The following is a 20837-nucleotide window of genomic DNA, read 5'->3' on the forward strand; positions in this document are numbered from 1 at the left end:
TGATGTTGTGGTCAGAGGCACAATTGGGGAGACTTTATATTTACATTTGAAAATGTTCCTAGAAAAGTGAGCAAAGTGAGAGAGGTACGTCCCTGAAGGAGCATCTGTAATTACATGAAGCACATTTGGAAAATAAAAGCTAATACTCTGTTATCCTCTTTCTCCATCCCCTCTGTGTTATTCTGCAAATCCCTATCACAAACACCGCCGCAGCCCTGTGGCTACAAACATTCATCAGTCAATGTTTGAGTTTGCGTAAATACGGCTGACTGATGTGCTGTTGGATGCTGCCAGCCTCCAGGTGTTTCCAATCTCCTTGACAATGACACTCCTATTGGTTGGCGTGCGAGGCTCCAGTGATGACAGGGATGGAGGGTATCATTTGGGCACCACAGGAGAGATCACTAAGTGTGTGTACAGACACCCTGCCTTATCATTAGTATGAGGTATGCCATGAATAAACTCCATGGAAATGAACGCACCTATCTGACTTTGCAACATTACGTGACTCACCTGACTTAATGGGAGTCAATTAGGAGGCCAAGATGAGGTCAATACTGTGCGTCATTGCTAATTTTGGTTGAGGCAAGTGCACACCTGAATATTTTTAAGTGACATTTGGCATTTTTGTAGGCTCCACCAGGCAGCTGTGATGCTCCACCATTGCAAAGTAAGGTAAATCAGCCCCCCACCAGCTCTCTTCTCATCTCTTTCCTTCCCTGCATGTACGGTACTGTACACCCTCATCACTTTTCATTCTCCCTTGTGTTTTCCTGTCTTCCAACTTCAATCTCTGCTTACTCTCATCTTCTTTGTTTCATCTAAGCCATCTCACCATCTCTCAAGGCTTTGCTCCTCCCCATCTCCTTTTTCCTTCTCTCCTGCTTCAAACCTGCTCTTAAGTCTTTCAGCTATATGCTAGATTTTCCTCACTGATTTTTTTGAGCCCACACGCTTCCCTCTCTTTTTTCCCAGTCCTGTTGTGCATTCTCCACCCCCACCCCCTCAAACCCTCCTAATGGATCCCATGTCAGCAGAATACCAGAGTAAACCACACAACTGCACTGTGGCTTCATGTCTGTCTCTGCCTCAACGTCGCTCTCTTCTATATATGAAAAAAAAGAGAGAAAAACTGCTGGCTGAACATTACAGTAAAATGACTCCAATGATAGTCTACTCACTTCATGAAGCTGTGTCACAAATAAATAACACTACAGGTGCACATTTGGTTGTAAAATGACAAACCACACTGATTACCTGTGAGATTCTACTTTTGTTTTTCTATATTTAAAGAATACTTTAACTCATATTTGATGATAAGGGGTCAGTGTTGCAGTGCTTTCACATTGTATTGGGTTTTATCTTGCTGAAGTTTCCATTTCCTTTGCCCATCCATGGAAGCTATCACACAACATGATAATTACTCACTTCTTCTAGGTTACTGCTGCTGTTGCTTCTGGTGAACTCAGCACTTACTGTGCATGAGAAGATTTTTTTTCCCCATTTTGTGCCACAACTTGTATCCCTGAGGAAATTATAGGGGAAATGTGCTTAATAAACAATCCTGTCTCCTAGAAATGAGGGTTATATACTGCTAAATTGCAACAGAAAGTATGTTTTGTTAGAAACATAATGCCATCTGGATTGTAACATAATGAGAAAAAGTGTTAATTAACGTAATATTTTGAGGTGCAAATTGTTGGTACTGAATTTATTTGCAAAATGCTTGCTAACAACATAACGTATCCGCTCCTGCAATACACACTGTGCTTGTGGCGACTAAAGCGTGATTAAACTTAAGTTTGGGCAACTCAAAGCACTTGGTTACGGTTAAGGAAAAATCGTGGTCAGGGTAAAATATTGAAAAAGTCAACAATGACAGAAAACTGAAGCCACAATCATTTCCTAACATTAACCAAAGGTTAACCACATGCAGGACAGATTTTTCAGTTGCACAACAATGTCAGTGTCACTTTCTTTGTGTTTGTGTCCCTGATGTGACACAATGATTAGAGGCATTCTGAGACACAAAGGGCTGCTGCATTAAATTAAAAAAAAAGAAGAAAAAAAAGGATGCCCTTAGATGAGGAGTTTGTTTCCCTTTATTTCTTGATAATGCATTTTAACGTAGGATTTTCAATTAACTGTGTCTGAGACATCTTATCCTAAGAGGCTGAAATGCATGCTGTGAATGAACCATTACTTTTTGTCAATCAATTAAAATTTTATGAACAATGTGCTGTAGTCTTTAAATGAAATAAGGTCCATTAAAAAAAAGATGAAAAAAAAAATCATACTGTGCAGTAATAAAGGACTGCAAATTATAATTTCCACATCAATGCAAAATATGTGCACTGATTCTCTGCTCAGAACAATGTCACTGTTCTTCTCTTTCAGGATGTACTTTCCAAGTTCCATGTAGCTCTTCAATAAAGCCACAAACTCAACCAGTGATATGTTGTTGTTGTTTTTTTCAAAGGTATAGCTCTTTGCTTTGTTCCCTCCTTTGGTGTAGTGAGCCAGTAGTAGTGTGTGCAGGGGGCTGCAGCAGGCTCACAGGGACATGTGTGATAGACGACCCGATAAGGTACTGACAGGGACAAACTGACATGTCCCTGCTGGGCTCTGCACTCCACAGGTACACGGCATCCACGGCAAGGCCAGGCAGTGACAAATGGACCCAATTTCCATTTATTTATCTATCTGTTGTGTGGACCACAGAACACATGCTGGTCCCCCCCCCCCATAAATCTTTATCCTGTTAGCACAACACCAATAAACTGACACATTAGCCCTCCCAAGCAGGAGACTAATCAAGCATACCGGCACACAAAATCAGCACGTTTGCTGTGAAATAAACATCAAATGGACAATTATAAAATCACTGCATCCAGGGGATCTCACTCATCCACATCTGCACCTGCAAATATTAAACAATGAATGATTAAAAAAAAAAAAAAAAAAACATTTCCTACTAAACAATTCTGGCAAGCATAATGGAAAGGATGCACCCAGGAGAATAAATCTGGGGCTAAAGCCGCGACTTACAACACAATAATAAGTTTCTGCTGTGGAGATGGAAGGGGCTGGTGTAAAGCCACAGGGAGTGATGGGGTCATGGGTGAGGGAAGGCACACATTTATACTGCTTAGATTCGATAAGGCCTGGAAATTGCTGAGAGAGGCACCCACTTCTGGAGAGACAAGCAGCCTGACAGTCTTTCTCAGTGACTCCAGCAGAGTTGGCTCCGTGTGGAGGCCTCGCATGACATGGTGTGCCCTCTGCTATTAACCCTGCAGACAAAAGCTTCCCTCTTACACAGACATCTACATCATCAGCAGCCAGTCTGACTGTCCCATCTACAAACACTAAACTAGATTTAATATTTCTGTCTCTGCAGGCCAGCTCACTCCCTTTCGCTACTGTGCACAAACAAACAGCCTTAATCGCACCCCCTCTCTATTGCTGACATTAACAATAGAGAAGGGGGTGCCCCCGTCGGTTTTGTCATATTACCTGGCAGAACACCAACATATTTTTTTGCTCCGTGCCAAGCAGCCAGTCGTGTGAACGGTTGAGCCGCTGGATTTAATTAGTGCTGCGCCCATATGGATTAGCAAAGAGACAGGCACAGACACAACCAGAAAGTATGTCACATGCCCACCTGATCAGCTCTTAACATTGCCCTTGGTGGCATGCATACACAGACGCACACATGAATACACACACCGGAGGGAAAGGGTGGGGGCTCCGTAGATTTGTAATCAGGTGATTCCTTTGCCCTAAATTTAATTGGTTTTAGCAGTAGTGCAATGAAAACGTTGAGGTTGGCTTGCTGCACCATGTGTGCAGAGACAGCTGCTCTGATGGGCAGGAGGTAAGAGGGAGGGAAGTGAACATACTGCTAAATGGATTATTTTAAAAACCAGCGAGGTTGATAAACAACATACTGTCGTCCTCACAATAAGGAGATGGAGATGGGAGGAAGGACACGCTTGCATTATGTTCTGTGGATATTCACTTTGCCAGTGAATCACACTTTTACTTTTCTAGGACACTGCATTGGACAAAATATTGTTAATTAGCGGGACACACTTGAGATTCAAACAGAGTACACAAGTTACCACATGACAGACGATTTTAGCTTTTTTTGATTCAACAAGCTCCCTATCTCAAGGCCATACTTGCACACTTAGTATGCTAACTAGAATTATTAGTATCAACTAGAATTATCACCTCTCGGTTGTAGGCCTCTGTGAACCAATCAAACCAAAATGTCATCAAAATGTCTAATCAGATCATCCTTGAGTCCAAGTGGACGTATATGTCAAATTTAAAGTAATTCCTTTCATCACGATAATGGGACGGACGTGAGGTCACACTGAGCTTGACCTTTGACATCCAAAATCAAATCAGTCTTCCTTGAGTCAAAGTGGACGATTGTGCCAAATTAAAAAAAAAAATTGAAGAAAAAGGCAATCCTGAAAATATCACATTCACGAGAATGAAGTGGACAGACAACCTGAAAACATAACGCCTGCGGCCACAGCTGTTGTTGGCCAGGAGGCATAAAAACACAAGATCACATCTGGTTTCAGTTCAAAGTGAAAATACTATGAATTGGGCTGAAATCAAATGTGACTGTACCTCAACACCTAATAGCTGCTCTTTGCAACTTAACTTGTGCAGTGGACCATTGATTTACTGAAACATTGACAGACAGTCTCGTGTGTTTCAGTGCCAACAGTGCAAAGCAATGAAGAGAAAGCTATTTTCCAAGATGGTATTTTAAACAGTTTCCTTATAACAACATTCAATTCTCCTATCATATAAAAGGAGTGAGTAGATGGAGTACAGGACAGGGCTTTTTCACCAGATCAATAAGACCCTGGTATTTGCTCAATGATTTCCTCCACTAAAGTGTCTCTTTGTCATCTTAAGGCCAGCCCAGAGGTCAAATCATGCACTCCTCCAGGAATTAGTTTCACCGATTGATCTGCTACCTGAATGGACCATACCATTTCCACGTTTCTGCACAACAATAGCCTGAATGCACCATCCTAATGGACTCATCAATAATGCGTTACAGACCGTGAAAAGACCTGTAATAGGGTAATAGAGTTTGGTTATTCTTTACCCTTACAAAGGCTCCACTGAAATGTGGTATTTAGTTTCAGCTGTACAAACAGTGAATAATACATATTGCTATATGCTACATAATGTGATGGTGGTTCGGGCATTTTGTGTAGTTAAGCTCAGTATGAATAATGTCGTAATCCACTGCAATTATGGCGAGATATCGTATAATTAGCTCACTGTAATCCCTCCAGCTGTCTTCCTCTTAGTAGACTCAGCACTGTCTGGATCCAAAAAGGAAGAAATGAGAAAGAGGGAAGTTATGGATAGGATAACCTTTTTGTCTGGGAAGTGATTGCTGGCATTGTGGACTTAAATGAAATGTTGTCCTTCACAGTCTGTGTCGAGAGTTTCTTTTGTGTCTCTAAAGGCATGGAGAAACAAAAATGACGTGTAGAGGAGAGACTCAGGGTTGACTCGAGGTCAGTGGTTATTACCATTTCCGCTTTAGTCACTAGTGTTAGCATCTCCAAGTCCCACACGACAACCACGTTATACCAAGGTTTTCTTTCTATTCATGGTTCACTTCCACTTTCTTAATTCCAATTCACTGTCTCGTATGGCAGCATGTGTCCAAATTAATTGGTTTGTTGTCGGACGCACTGCTTTTTTACGCTCTGCTTGATACAAATATGCAGCTGCTTGGGGGTTTGAATGAAAAGCGGGAGGTCAACATACACTTACAGTAATTTACAAGGCGAAAACAGTGAGATTTACTGGGGCTGAAACCCTTGATTAGGCCCAGTAGGTGTCTCTGCTCAAGGTAGCCCATGTTTAATAGCATCCATTGAAGCGTACTGGATAACATGCATGGGCTGTTAAAGTCCCGGAGTTTGTGAGCTTGTCGTTCTTTTCAGGAACCAAATGGAAGTGACGGGGAGCGCTATTAAACATGGCAGACTGTGTATACTGTAAACAACGTACAGCACATTCCCTGCTGTGTGCTCATGGGAGTGTGAAGCTTCATGCATTTCTACCTCCCAGAAACAATTTGGAACAGGAATCATCTAGCTGTGCTGCTGCTCCTCACTGCACAAACAGGAAGCATTAATATCCATTACTGTTATGTGTCTACTCTTAATACATATAGGTGGATTAAATAGCAGGATTTTATCTTCGCAAAAAGAACTTCAACACCCTTGTCTGTTTTTGCTTTTTTTTCTTCTTTAAAAGGCCAATTCACTCAAATAACAAAAAGTTTTTTCACTTAGTGTCAGTTAGACAGGCCGATAATCTTGGTTTTATTTGCCCAGGTTCTGTGATATCTGACTCTACCCCAATACAGTATATATAGTAACAGAACACTGTTTCTGAATATAGACGTCTACATTATACCTGACTTTGTGCTGTTGCCCTCCAAAGCTGTGTATGTTACAAAATACATAAAGCGTTTTAAAATTCTAGTAACTCCACAAACAAAATTTCATTCAGGTACATTTGATCGGAGTGAAGACAGGAATCCCAGAGACAGATATCTCAAAACATGGATGAATAAACGCAAAACTATCTGAATGGCTAGTTATCACAGTGAGCGAAAAAATATCTCGACTGTTTTGATTTGAGTCAGTTGACCCTTCAATTCATCTGGTTAAAATGGATAAACGAACAGTTGCAAACCTCATTTTGACCTGAAAACACACAATTCAATTACAGCAGTAGCTAAAACTAGGAGCATTCGTGGCCGGTGAGGTCAAAGGGCTAATCAAGCTGACAGGGTTTCATTCATATCTGTAAACTAACGATGGATACTCTCATTCTTTGCCCTCTCCCCTATCCCTCCCCATTATCCAACACTACCTCCATCCCCCATGGCAACACTATCCGCTCTATTACAGAACCTCTAGAGATATCTGCCTTCTCAGCATGCAGCGGAGCTAGACACGGTGAAACAGATACACACACATATGCACACACACACGCACACACTCAGGTCTGAGATAATCAATGCCCACAGAGCCGCAGCAGATAGAGAGAGTGGAGAGTGGAGAGAGGTAGACCCAAGGCCAAGTTCTACTCAAACAAGCAAAATCCAAAAAGAAAATGCACTCTGATGATGAATATGAATGAGTGCCCTGACCCAAAAATATTTACAATTCTCTTGTCTGGGTACAATATATCATATGAATTCTCAGCTTATTAAAAAGATAATGCATAAAGGAAAAGGCACAGAGTGCATTTGAGAGACCAGGAAGCAAAGGCAAAATAAGATGACAAGTGAATGCAAATGAATATAAATCAAATGTGCTTAAAAAAATAAATGCTTGAAAAGAATGTACGAAAACCTCTAAGTTTATAGGCACAAATGCTAAAAGAAATGCATGCCAACAACAACACATGGCTTCGGGTATATATATATATATTCTAGTATCTTCTTATATTCTTGCTGTCACCTTTCTCTCTCACTCACACAAAGTGCCACTTATAAATAGCGTATGCCGAAGAATACAAGACAACAGACTGACAGCATTCCTACATCACACTCGCTGTCTCTGCACATGCTGTCAACAAACCTAAAAAAAAAACTGACAAGACACGCAGGTGTCCGATGGCTATTAGTGTAAAAACGTCCTCATCTGTCAGTGAGGGGAACCAGTTAGTGAAGCAGCTGTCAATTAAACAACCATTCATCTTCAGAGGCTTCTCACACCCTAAATAGAGAGTGGACGAAAAATGATGTGCTTGACTGTGGTGGGTGGGTGAGTATGTTTTATCGCCTGTTGACATTTTAGTGCAAGACCTTTAGCATAAGACCTTTAGCAACTCATTTCTCATGGCATATTTGACACACACATATTTTTGGTCGGCAATGACAGGGTGTGTACCAAAAACGTCAGCAGGCAATAAAACAGACAGCAGAGGTGACTGTTGTGTGCAGAAATCCTGACAACAAGCATGACAGGACACAGCACACAATGAAAAGCATGCTAACTTTACTGGGACATTATTTTAAAGTTCCATAGCAACATGTTAGAAGAGAGAGGTTTGCTGGAATCCCAGTACCTGATTAATCCAATTATCAGTTCAGCTATGAGTCCCAGACATCACTCACACCAAATGAAACTAGTGAGCCTATAATTAGCCAGCTCCGTTTGGAGACCATGGGGATAACAAATAGGATTGGAGCCTGGAAATGAATACCCTGCTTATGTCTGTGAATCTTTCATGAGAAAAAAAAAAAAAGAAACCTGCCAGGCTACAGTCAATAAACTAGTCTGATGAAAATCTGATTCTGTACCACAAGACACATTCAGATCCAAAATGCACAAATGCATGGTGAGATCTCAAGAAAATACTAACTGTCAAACATATCTGACACTCAGAGAGGATGAAATCACTTAATTTAGATGGCAATTAATTGTCTTCCCTCACATCTTCAACTGAGTAGGGGAACGATTATGTAACGGTTAACTATAAGGCTGGAAGGAAACGCTGGATGCAATGACACTCGGGTAGTAATACAATCAGTAAAGAAACCACAAAAGATGACAAGCATTGTATGTGCTGTTTTCTTAGAAACTGGAGCATAGAGTAAAAAAAAAGCTCTTAATAAATTTGCAGAGAAAAGTGACGTTTTATGTCATTATTTCATGTCATGACCAATAAGAGGGAAGCAATTCTTGGCTTGACACCACCATTCTAAACATTGAAATAATTACATCCTATTTTGATTCAGAGAAATTGTTGTTTTTTTCAGGCATTTTCCAATCCCTCAAGCAAGCAGTAGTAGTCAGACAGACAGTTCCATTCTTTCAGTGGCAAACATATTATTCTGGTGGCAGACCAGTTGCTGACAGGTTGTCAAACAGTCAAATCAGCTGTTCTTCCCGCTGACCCCAGAGACCTGGACAGAGCTGCTATGATTACAGGCTCTAGAAACAACCAGAGAGCCCTGAGCGTCACTCCATCAGTGCAGGGCGGCAGTGCTAAGTCACGCATGACATTCACTGTCCTAAAAGAAGTGAATTACATTACTAGAGAGAGACTGACCAATTAATTTGCACTGTATACACAATACCATCCAAACCCCGTTCCATTCTTAACTTTGAATACATATTATAATCACATTTGTCTGATATATGAGCTGTAAACTCCCGACTGTCATTGGTCCTGTGTTTACGCATGTGCGAGTCTCTATATACAGATAGCAAAAGTGAACACCACTAGATTCCAACAGGAAACAGTTTCATTAGTATAATGCACATATTTCAATTTGACATTAAACCTAAATATGAATATGCAAATTATTTAATCTTTCTCTTGGAAATGCTATATATTACACCAAAATAATAATTTCAGCAGCATAATAGCATATTTTTCATGCTTGATTGTGATAAATTGCCAGCAGATTGCTGTTATGAAAATGATTTGAATCATGACGTGCTTTGCATAACTAGTATTAAAGATAAGGGTGGGGAGGTGACAGATTTATGTCCTGAATACAGCGTGAAACAACACATCTTTATCTGGTTTTAATGTACGTGAGTGGAGAGGCATTTATACGTGTGTAAATGAATGAGACGTCCCAATGCTAAGGGCTATATCACTCTGAAGATCGTTTTAATTATCTACAGTCCCTCTTCAGCGTCTCTTGATTTCCCTTTACCTCTCAGCTTTATCCACTCCTTCAGCTCTCAGTGCCTTGTCTCATGCTGTCTGTATCCGCGCTTCTTTGTTACATCTCCGCAATAGCCTTGGGAAGTCTGGGAGGAACAGTAAAAGGGACTTTTCCGCAGAGAAAAGCAGCAATTGAGTGAGGTTGTGCAAACAGAGAGGATGGTTTTATTGGCAGAGGGAGTTTTGAATATTCCATCTTTTCATATTCCATTGCATTAGAAGATAATACACTTTATTATATTTGAGAGAATGAATGAAATGGAAAACCTACTTGTAAACATCTACCGTAATGGTGCTTGTAGATACTCATACTAAAGGTAGATTGAAGAAGGTTCTCTTTCATCTCACTGTCCCTGCATCGCATAATAAAACTGAGACCTTGAATATCGGCCTTGATAACACAGGGGGGAAAAAAGGAATGTTGTTTCTGGGTGTGGAAGGAAGCTGCCAGCTATGCAAACACAGAGATTGTGAATATTAATTATTACTGCATCCACACATAGCAACACAATTAATTGGAAAAAATATTGAAATTCCTTATTTGAATCCTGCAACGTCAACATCACAAAAGGCTGTTGATGGTCAAAAGATAAAAGCTAGACAAAGCACAACCGCTTAAAGTGACAGTGTGGTGAGACGACAAGTTAAGACACAATATTTTTATATTTATTTGAGTTTTTTTGTAGAGGTGCTGAAAAAGAAATTCTTTTTTTGACATGTGGAACAAAATTAGCATTAGGAATTAAAATAGCACTAGTTGTTAGTATAGGGCGGCATCAAAATGAAAACAAACAGACACACCCTCGTTTTACGGGTCTGTCTACTACTGTGCACCTTGCACAAAAAGAAATACATACAATTTGTATATACTGACAATAATGGGGAACACATCACTGGTCATCAAAGCGTTCAGTAAGCAGCTTCAACAACAGCCACTCCATCACAAACCTGTCTGAAAATTCTAAAGTATTCCCACAGGAGCAAGATGAAGCGATGCTCCAGAAGGAGGAGGAGGAGGAGGAGGAGGAGGAGGAGGAGGAAAATGGCAGAAAATAGGGGATGCAGAACTGACAGCCAGGCAGGCACAGAAATGGTTGTAGTGCCTTGGAACTCTTCTCCTCATTTACTCAGCTTTCCATTGAGGAACCACCCCTCTCACTATATCCCATATTTTGCTGCATGTTGTATATCGCCACATCTGCAGCCTATTACAGAAGATACCAGAATCTTTGGTTGTGGTGGGTAAGCGGTGGGAACAATACTGCATAAACAGCCTAATACTCTGCTGCTGCACTGGCAACTGCTCACATCTCTGATTGCATGTGTCTGTGACTGCTTCTCTGTGGTGTCATTTTCTTGAAGTAGGCCCACAATATTGGAAAACAGTACTCAGCGAAGTCTGGTATATCTCAGATTGCCCTGAAATGTTTCTAAAAATTGTCTGATTTCATTGCTATTCATCATCGGCCTCATTATTTATGTATGGGGTGCTTCTAGGCTCAAGTTTAGAATGTGATGTTTAATCGATATTAGGTTCTCACCATATCATAAAAGTATTGCAGTTCATTACTATGTCTATTCAGAAGGCATGTAGCTTTATCTCTCAGGTAAACCAAACTATTTCATCTGATTGGCCACATAGCTGCTTAGATAATATTGATTTAATGAGCTTAGGTTGATTGAATACATCATCTGAAGACTGTTAAGCAATATAAAGTATATTGACTGCCAGGTCGCGGCAGCCTGCACCAGGTTAGTTATTTTAAAGTCCAACTGAATTCACATTTTGTCATCTCTACTTGCAATGAAAAATAATGTCTGTTGAACATTGAACTTGTTGTCAATAGAAGTAGCGAGGAGTAAGGACCACACCAACAAGTGGTATTTGCAGGTAAGTTTACGTTCCGTTTTAATGTGCTGCAGCTGACCAGCTAATTATCTATCTAGCCTGCAAGCTGACGTTAGCAGTGCACTTTTCCTCCATGTATTTGGTTGCTCGACAATGAGCTAAGGTGCAGAACAAGACGTGTGTTCATGTGTGTTAATTAGATAAGGACGTGACTTCAGCAGAGATGCTGATGTGGGTTGCTGTTTAAAGTGTGTGGTTCTTGTGTTGTGTAACAGGCTGCTGTCTGGTTTTCATTCAGGCTGTCTGCTTATGATAGAACGCCAACATTACAGCTTTATTCAAATATGATTGTTGTTGATAAGTTTTCCCTCTACATAGATGGAGAACTAATTATTTAGATAATAATTTAATGCAAAGATGAGCACGAAAACCAAAATATATAACATCCATTTCTCCCTTTTAGATATGGATTTTTTTACTCAAAGGAGAAAACAAGACATGCATTTTCACAAGCAGACATGGAGGCTGTTGCAGAAACTAATCATGCAATTCCATTTTTGTTGGACTTTAACTGTAAATTGGCCTAACTGCATAGAGCCAAAAATATATGGATGCATAATACAGTAGTGTATTTAACATTAAAGTATATATTTTCATACTTGCAACACTTAAAGCGCACTAACCTTTTATATTCATCTGGGTTAAATTGTGTAATCAGCTGATTAGTGACTTGATTTTGACACTAATAGTTTAAGTTTAAATTGTGTATATGAGGAAAGAGCCTCTCTGTTTTTGTGATGGATACAACAGCAAGAGCAGTGCTGTAAGTCAAAAGCAAGCAAAGTATCTAAATCCAATGGTGTTACTTTTACTTTATTAAACAAAGAGTGAATGTTCATTAAAAAAAGGACAAGTTTGTCTATATTGCTTCAAAACCTTGTAAAAACAAAGACCATGTTGAATTCCAGTGCAATTTAGCTGTCTGGTATTCATTCAGAATGTTTGATTATGCTGGCAGTAACAAAGCAAAGTGTCCGTCTCTTCTAGATCACATAGGACTTTTGATTAGTGTAATGATAGTCTAAAAAGTTGGCATTTTAATCATAAACACTAACAAACAATCATCAAACCACAATTACACAGTGCACATCTGGGAGAGTGCTCATTTTTGATTTTCACGCCCTGAAGGGACTGTCAGAGTTGTACTGAGCTGGATTTTTTTTTTTTTAAACAGAATTGCAGTCAACTTCTACCGGGTGATGGGCGGAAAGCTTTTGGGGATTACAACTGACACAAGGTTGAAATGAAAAAGTGACACAACCTTTAACCCCTGGGGAAGATAGCATTAACCCCGAGCACAGATATGGCTGGTGGGTGCTGTTGACTGTGGCGTTATGGAGTGATGGAAAGAGGATGGATAAAGCTAACATCTCAGCAAAAGCACAACCATCCCTCTTCCCTCAGTGACAGCAGGATTACTCAAACATGCTGTAAGCCCTTAATACTTGCACACAGTAAAATATAAGGCACACTAGACATATCATAGTTTATGTCATTACAGGGTTTGTTGCAAGTTGTGACTCGATGATGGGTTGTCACTGTTAATTAATTTCAGTTGCTAGAAACACTTCTAAGGAGCTAAGCACTTGAGTGCTGGTTGTTTGGCCCTCAGAGAGGTTTCTCTTGCCAGGTTACAAATCGGCAAATGGGTGAATGAAATATACATGACATCAGAGTAACATGACACAGCAAGCACAGAGATTTATCGGAAAGGGATACAAATCTGGCTGCATTACTGCTCCGAGGCTGCAGGGAAATGCAACCGGCACCGAGGTTCAGTGCAAACTGTGTCTCCCCAGCAACAACCAGAGCAGAATACATTCCTCAGAACAAAATGATATCCAACACGATTTGGAGGAATGTGGGGGGGTGAATGTAGAAGAAATGGAGAGACACCCAAAGCATATACATAATGTCACCTACATATGGACACACAGAGGCATACTGCACACAAAAGTCTATCTTCAACAGACAGATTTGTTGATTTGACTCCCTCAGGCTGCTTTTCTCCTCCTGTGGCACGTCTGTCTCCTCTCGTCAGCAACTTATACTCCAAAGATAAGCACAAAAAGAGAAAAGTGGGAAAAATACGTGCAGGCACAACATGGCCAACAAAGAAGGCGTCATATTGTAATGTAGAGGAACTTTTAGCAGTGTAGATATTTCACAAACCCTGCCAGCTTATCATCACACATAAAGCTAGACATTTCTTTTATTTTCTTGACAAGGCTATCCCTACAGCATATTTAAAACAACAACAAAGAGAGTTCTAATTAATGGTATAATTCAGTAATCTGCCAAAGAAGGAAAAGATGTGAAGGTCAGTTCTTTCTGTAGCGCCTGTTGTTTCAGTTAAGACACATGTGCATACACTACGATCCTGACACAATGTATACACACACACACACACACACACACACACACGCAGCAGGAACACATTACATTCTGATAATATTGCCACACACCCAGGAGCCATATGGTCTTTGTCAGAAGCTCTTGAGTACTTCCCCTCTTTTCTCCATTTGCCGTGCCGCTGCGAGCCAAACAAACTCTTTCCCTACGTCCTGACAACGCTCAGCCGAGGGGAATATAGCGACTAAAATTGTTTAGACAATACTTGCAGTGCACTCTCCCCAGTCTCCAGACTGTAAACACAAACCAGCTGTCCCCGGAGTGCGATACTTATTCACTGACGGATCTAACCATAGGCCAACTGGGAGAGAACAAGGCAGCGGAAAACCGGATGAGGAACAAGAGGCCGGCGCCACATTCACAGACTGTCACAGGCAATTGGGAGTAAACACTGATATCTGACTTTGTGGCTGTGGATGAAGAGCATTTGCAATGTGTCAGTGTTTGTCCGTCAAACAATATCACTCCTAGTCCTTAAGGAGAGAAAATGACAACTTTCCTGAGACGTATCGCTCTACTGCCACTTAGGATCTTTTACTGCTATTATCCAGAGTGACTACAGGCAGGATTCTGTCAATGACAGTGACAGCCATTGGAAGTGGGGAGCCATTAGTTAATGGATAGGGGCAGGCAGAGGGGAAACATGACCTCTGAGAATCCGCCTCGCTCTACGCTGCCGTGTGCATCTCCTGCACCCACTCGGTTCCAACATAAGATTACAATCAAAGGGAAGCGGACAGGGGGGCAGACCAGGGGTTCCACCTTAAGCTGTCAATCTCCCCGTCTGACTGAGCTGCGCACATCCCATGATCTACTTCAGAGAGCATGGTGTTGCAACGAACACATCCGTCACGTTAATGCAGTCATGTAATTATCACACGCATCACATGTCTCCCACTGGCTTTTCAGGATATGTATAGACAACAAAACTGCATACATTTAGGATGATGAAATATTAATACATTTTGCCGATGTATGCTTTAAATACATTTTCTAAGAAACACATTTATCCATTATTACATGTCACTGATATCATTTTTTTTCCTTTATTTTTTTTGTTGTGTGTTGTAATTTCTACTCGGAACCCAGCAATATTTTGTTGGATGCAAAAACGCTGGGATGACTTTTGTCATGTGAAATATTGAATTACTTGGAGAAACCGTGAGACAAGGAAACAAGCCTTTTATGGGGATACAAATCTGGCTTGTAGCAACTGTGGTTACTCTGTGTCTTCCGCAATGTGGTGCACAATCGAACCAAATAAAGTCTTCCACATACACATATGGTATGCATGCTCCCTGAAATGTAACATGTAACAGGTATATATATATATATATATATATATATATATATATATAAACATTACAGCATATGATGATATGGTTGATGTTTTTACTTTGACAACTGTGTCATGTGATCCCATGTGTGATGGGCCAAACGTTTTTGTGTGACATGTACATAAAAAACTATCTGACAGTACAAAAGGAGGAATCAGCGGTGGTGTTTCTGCCTTTGTCGTCATACGCTCTCATGGGTGAGCAGTCATGTGACTGGCTGTATCGTTGTGTTTCTCTGTGGCTCACTACTTCATCACTGCAGTGTTGGGGCCTAACCGTCCTGCAACAAGCTTTTCCTCTAGCAAATGGCAGTGTCCAATTAGTTTATGAATATAATGTATTCCTCTCCCTTACTGAACCTAAAAACAGGTCCACTATCCAATAACCTTTAGAGTACACAGGCTGTGACTTTGCCTTCACCTCAATAAAGCGCTCCATGATTGAATCAAGTGGCTGAGGTCAATAGGACATATGTTCATTTCCCAGGGTCCTCCAGGGTCCCCACAGGCAGAAAAAAATATGCTGAGTGTCTTCTCTGACATTTATTCGATAGGAACTAAGTTATATGTCTTTTCTCCTTTTTTCCCTCATTTCATCTCCTTCACTTTCAGAAAGGGCTACACTCGTCGGTCTGTGTGTGTGCGTGAGTGTGTGTGAGTGTGCACGTGTCTGTGAGCATGTTGTGTGCTCCTACACAGTATTTCAACCCTGTGGTCACGCTTCAGGCACCAGCACATACTACATCTGTCACTGTCTCCACCACGTCACCTCAATTTTCTGCAAACTAGTTTCACTTCTGTGCCTTGAAGGACAGACACTTCTTCCTCTCTCGCTTCTGTTACCGTCTGTCTCTGTCACTCCTTTCCCACTCCCATCACTTCCAGCCTGCTAGCCTGTCTTTTGTCAGCCGTCTCCCCACGTCTCATCACCCCCCCTCCCCCTACTTCACTTCAATCAAAATGGCATGAGAAAAAGTTATAATACTGTAAATTAATTTGGAATTGAGTTGGGGCTTTTATAAGTAATTCATTTTGGACTGTAGCTTTCACATTTACTTTGTTGATAAAAGATCAAATGACTAATGGTGCAGTCTCTTCCCTGCCTGGGTAGCCAAGACCATGAACTCATATCATATAGATATAAAGTGACAAGATATTCGAGACAGCCAATCATGCACATTAACGATACTATTTAATGTTTATTTTTGGGGACAGGTGAAGTGCATAAATTATTCATCGTATTAACTAATGTCATCATATCTTCAGCAAAGTATTGTCTACATACAAACATTAAATTAGGATTCTTTTTTTAATGAAAACAATTCTTGACTTTAGCATCATGCGTGCATCTAAAGACTAAAAATCTTAAGACGTGCTACCGGCTATGTGAGGCTGTTCTTAGGAGCAGACAGCTTTCAGTTAAATGCAGTGTGCAAAATACAGGGTGTCTGGTGGGAACCCCACACCCCTTGATTGTCTGCAATGTCCAGCAGACTTGAATATTGAAATTGAAAAACAGTTATTCACAAATGTGAATACAACAAAAAATATTATTGTGGTGTTTCGTTGTTTCTGGTAGGGCCTTCTTCCCTTTGTGGCACTGTTGGAAGTGGTCAACAAAGCAAATGTGTAGTTTAGAAAACCTAATGTTACCCTGACGTAACCTGAAAAGCAGAGTTTAAATGATTTTAAATGATAAAATAGAATATTTTCAATCTCTAGCTTATGTTTGCTGTGACTGAGTTGTGATAGACTGGTTGTGCATGAGATGAAAAGTTGTACAGCGATGTATACGTTATATGTTTGTTTTCTGGTTCGAGCGCATGTGTGTTAGGTTAAGTGTGAAAAGTTAATGGCCTAGCTGATTGCCTTGACTTGCTAACTTGCTCACAATGACAATGCTAACACGCTGATGTTAAGCAAGTGTTATGTTTACCATCTTCACCATTTCAATTTTGCATGTTAGCATGTTAACATTTGCATGGAATTTGGTCACAACTACAATAATTTGCAAATTAAATGTTGACCTGATGACAGAGCTATATGGAAAGTGAAGGGAGAACTTTGGGGGAAAAATCTACTTCAAATGATTTAAAGAAGAAGAAGAAGAAGAAGAAGAAGAAGAAGAAGAAGAAGAAGAAGAAGAAGAAGAAGAAGACGAAGAAGAAGAAGAAGAAGAAGACGAAGAAGTAGAAGAAGATTACAATCCATGATTCTGCTCCATCATTGTGTGAGTGTCATCACACAGTATTATTGCCTGAGTGATTTTGAGTGCCAAACATAACAGGTGAGACATGGTGATATTTGGTGTGTGTGTGTGCGTGTGTGTGTGTGTGTGTGTGTGTGTGTGTGTGTGTGTGTGTGTGTGTGTGTGTGTGTGTGTGTGTGTGTTTGTCAAAGCAAATAATTCACGCAAAAGAGCAACCAGCAAATATCAGCTCAAAACCCAGTCATTATTTTGAATCAAGTTCTCTTTAGCCAAAGCAGCATTTAAGCAATGAAAACTCTACACAAAATTAACAACTATGCCATTAACAAGGTCTATTGACCGAGTGTGGCCCATCCTCCATTTAACACTCCCCAGATTCTCAGTCCTCTTATAAACTCCCTAACTCAGCAGCATTTGCCAAAGGGGGTTCTGTTTTACTATGCCGCCCAAGGGTGACCCATGAATCTGTGTGACCTCTGAAGGATAAAACAGGGAGACATAATTCATCCAGGCAGCTTCAACAAGTCTTCTTTGTGTTCCCCCTCTCTCGACCTTAAACCTGACAGTAAATTTAGTGAACTCCAAGTAATAAACTCTCCCCCTAGAGGGCTAAGCTTCTTAGGGTTAGAGTGCTGATCTAGCATTTCCGTGATACGTTTGACCGTCGCTTTCGTTATAATTCAAAAGGTGAAACGTATACTAGAGGGGTATCATTATTCTAAAACCTTTATGAAATATCTGGCCTGGAGGCTGAGCCTGGGTAGAGCCCAGAGGAGGGGATCGACAGTAAAAGATAGGGAGCTATGCAGTGTGTGAGGGCATGGCTATGGTTGTTAACCCTTGTCACCAACACTTCCTTCTTTCAGGGCAGTCTTCACTCTTGGTGTTTACCAGATTCCAGTGTTTTTGGACTTGCAGAACACGTGTCCCCTGGGATTCACAGACCATCTGTATTTACCCTGTTCTGATGGTCGTAAGCCCTGACCCCTTTGCCCTGTGTCTGCTTCTACCCAAGCTTCATTCCATCACTCTAACTAATATATAGCATATATATACACATACAGTATATACACACACACATACATATGTTTGGCTGCTGCATGCAACCTGACAGATTCCTGCCTCAGACATATTGCAGTGAAAGGGTGTTTAACTGGCAACACCACACACTTGACACTGACAGCTCTGCGATTCAGCGAGTTGACACTGTCACCTGTTACACACTGAGCACTTGTTTGAACCTGGGGACTAAAGCAGACACACAGCTGCTGCGTGTCCAACAGGTGGGTCGCATAGTGATCTTCCACCTGTTCCTGAACTATAAAAATGACCCATATTGGAAAGAGAGTACCACAAGTAAACAGGCTTTTTAGATTTCTGCCTTTCTTGTCAAATTAGATCAATGCAATGGGTCCAGTAAGAAGGCCCACAGTGCGAAGTAAATTTAACAACACTTTATGAACGTTATTCTTTCTTCAAGATTCTAATTCTTCTAAAGGTTATATTGAGGAAATATTCTCCAGACTTTTTCAAAAAAGCTGCTTACTTTCTTTGAAGATGAATATTAAAATCACCACAATCATCATGCACATTGATAGATAGGGAAATCAATTAAAATGCTTAAAAGAGCCAAGGCAATTATTATCTGTATATCTGCATCTTGTGCTTGGGTTTTAGAGATAGCTTCTTGGTTATTCTTTATCAAAGACTGAGCAATCTGGTACACTTTTGATTCTAGTGTTTGACTGTGGCCATTTATATATTAGATGCATTTGCAGATGATCACGCCCTGCTGGAATAATGTGCATGTGTGTGTTTTGCGTCGTTTTGAACATCAAAGCTATAAGCACTATAACATGTTAACACTACCACATGGGGCAACAGAACTTACTTGCTACTTCCAGGGATGCATTGTGACTGATCGCCTGGCCCAGATAGTTTCGGGCCACACACACGTAGCTGCCATCGTCGGGCTTGCTCCGTCGTCCGTGGATGATACGTAGGAAGAAGAGGGACCCGCTGGGCAGCAGCATGCGGTGGGAGCGGGGATTGTCGCGGTCCGTCTCAACACGCTCCCCGTCTTTGTACCATTCCACCGTTGGGGTCGGACGGCCCTCGGCCTTACAGTTGAGAGTGGCCGGTTCCCCTTTGGACACAATGAGGTCAGAGGGGTGCTCCACTATGCGGGGAGGGGAGTCTTCCTGGCGAAGACGAGACCCTAGAGAGGAAGAAAGGTGCAAAGGTGACATCAGCAAAGAGGAAAATGAGTTCCTGGTATACACTTTACTGCTGTATTGCCATATGGTGCAGTATATGGAACTTACTGTATTTGTCAATTGAACCCAAAGAACACACAACAAAGAACCATAGTAAAGTGTATTAAATAATCCTTCCATGCAATAAAGAGGAGTATTAATCAAAACAGCAGCAGCTCTAAAGGAATTATACAAGTCACGGTATTATTGCTGTGCAAGTGCCTCGTACTAACAATAATCCAGTTTGACAATATAATTACCACACAATCGCATGTCGCTCATAAAATGTTTGGCTTTTCTTTCAGCAGTTGGAACCCCTTGAGGCATTGTAAATTAAAAGAAAAAACAATGCTGACATGTGAAATCCTCGGGAAGTAACATCTTTCAAAACATGTCTCTCCTTAAAACATGTATTTGCGAAAAAATATTCATATGTGGTTCTTGAGAGGAGCTTCAAGGCTGAATTATAATAGGATTATGGCGTTATCTATGGCTCCACAGACACAATACTATAGACGATGTCTGAGTTCTTTTCACCAATTTAAATATTCAGTAGTTTTAAACGTGTCTGAAACTTGCGCTACTATAGGTAACAATACAGGAAATGCATAAGTCCCCAAATGTATTATGATTGTTTCCACAGTACATTTCATTATTGACAAGTGAAATACATATGGTGGAAAGTCTAATTATAAGCCTAGCAGTGTATTTTCCATAGATGCCCGTTCCGATATTCTGAGCAAAAGTGAAAGGATACCCATCCTCACCAGGAGCCATCCCTCTCTGTCCTCCACCCTACTGGAGTATACATTTATTTATGCTTCGTGTTCACCATTTGGAGCCAATTTCACCACAGCCTTGAGTTGTTAAATCGGCCATAGAAATACGAATCAATACCACCAACCATACTCACACTAACAACCACAAAATCACCTCTAATCCCTCATACACTGTTGAGATGTCAGT

At 40.8% G+C, this 20837-nt stretch overlaps 1 protein-coding gene across 1 annotated transcript in view; it reads right to left on the reverse strand.

Moving 5' to 3' along the window:
- The window catches only part of robo1 (roundabout, axon guidance receptor, homolog 1 (Drosophila)), a 73663-nt gene that overhangs the window by 35300 nt on the left and 17526 nt on the right, over positions 1-20837 (reverse strand). Inside the window, exon 2 of the mRNA XM_068716408.1 lies at positions 19508-19834. Within this exon, the coding sequence (XP_068572509.1) occupies positions 19508-19834 (327 nt within the window). The remainder of the gene's footprint in view (positions 1-19507; positions 19835-20837) is intronic.

Source organism: Cebidichthys violaceus, unplaced genomic scaffold (assembly GCF_023349555.1).
Source record: "Cebidichthys violaceus isolate CVI_PGR_0920_01 unplaced genomic scaffold, fCebVio1.0.p SCAF_20, whole genome shotgun sequence".
Taxonomy (NCBI): Eukaryota; Metazoa; Chordata; class Actinopteri; order Perciformes; family Stichaeidae; genus Cebidichthys; species Cebidichthys violaceus.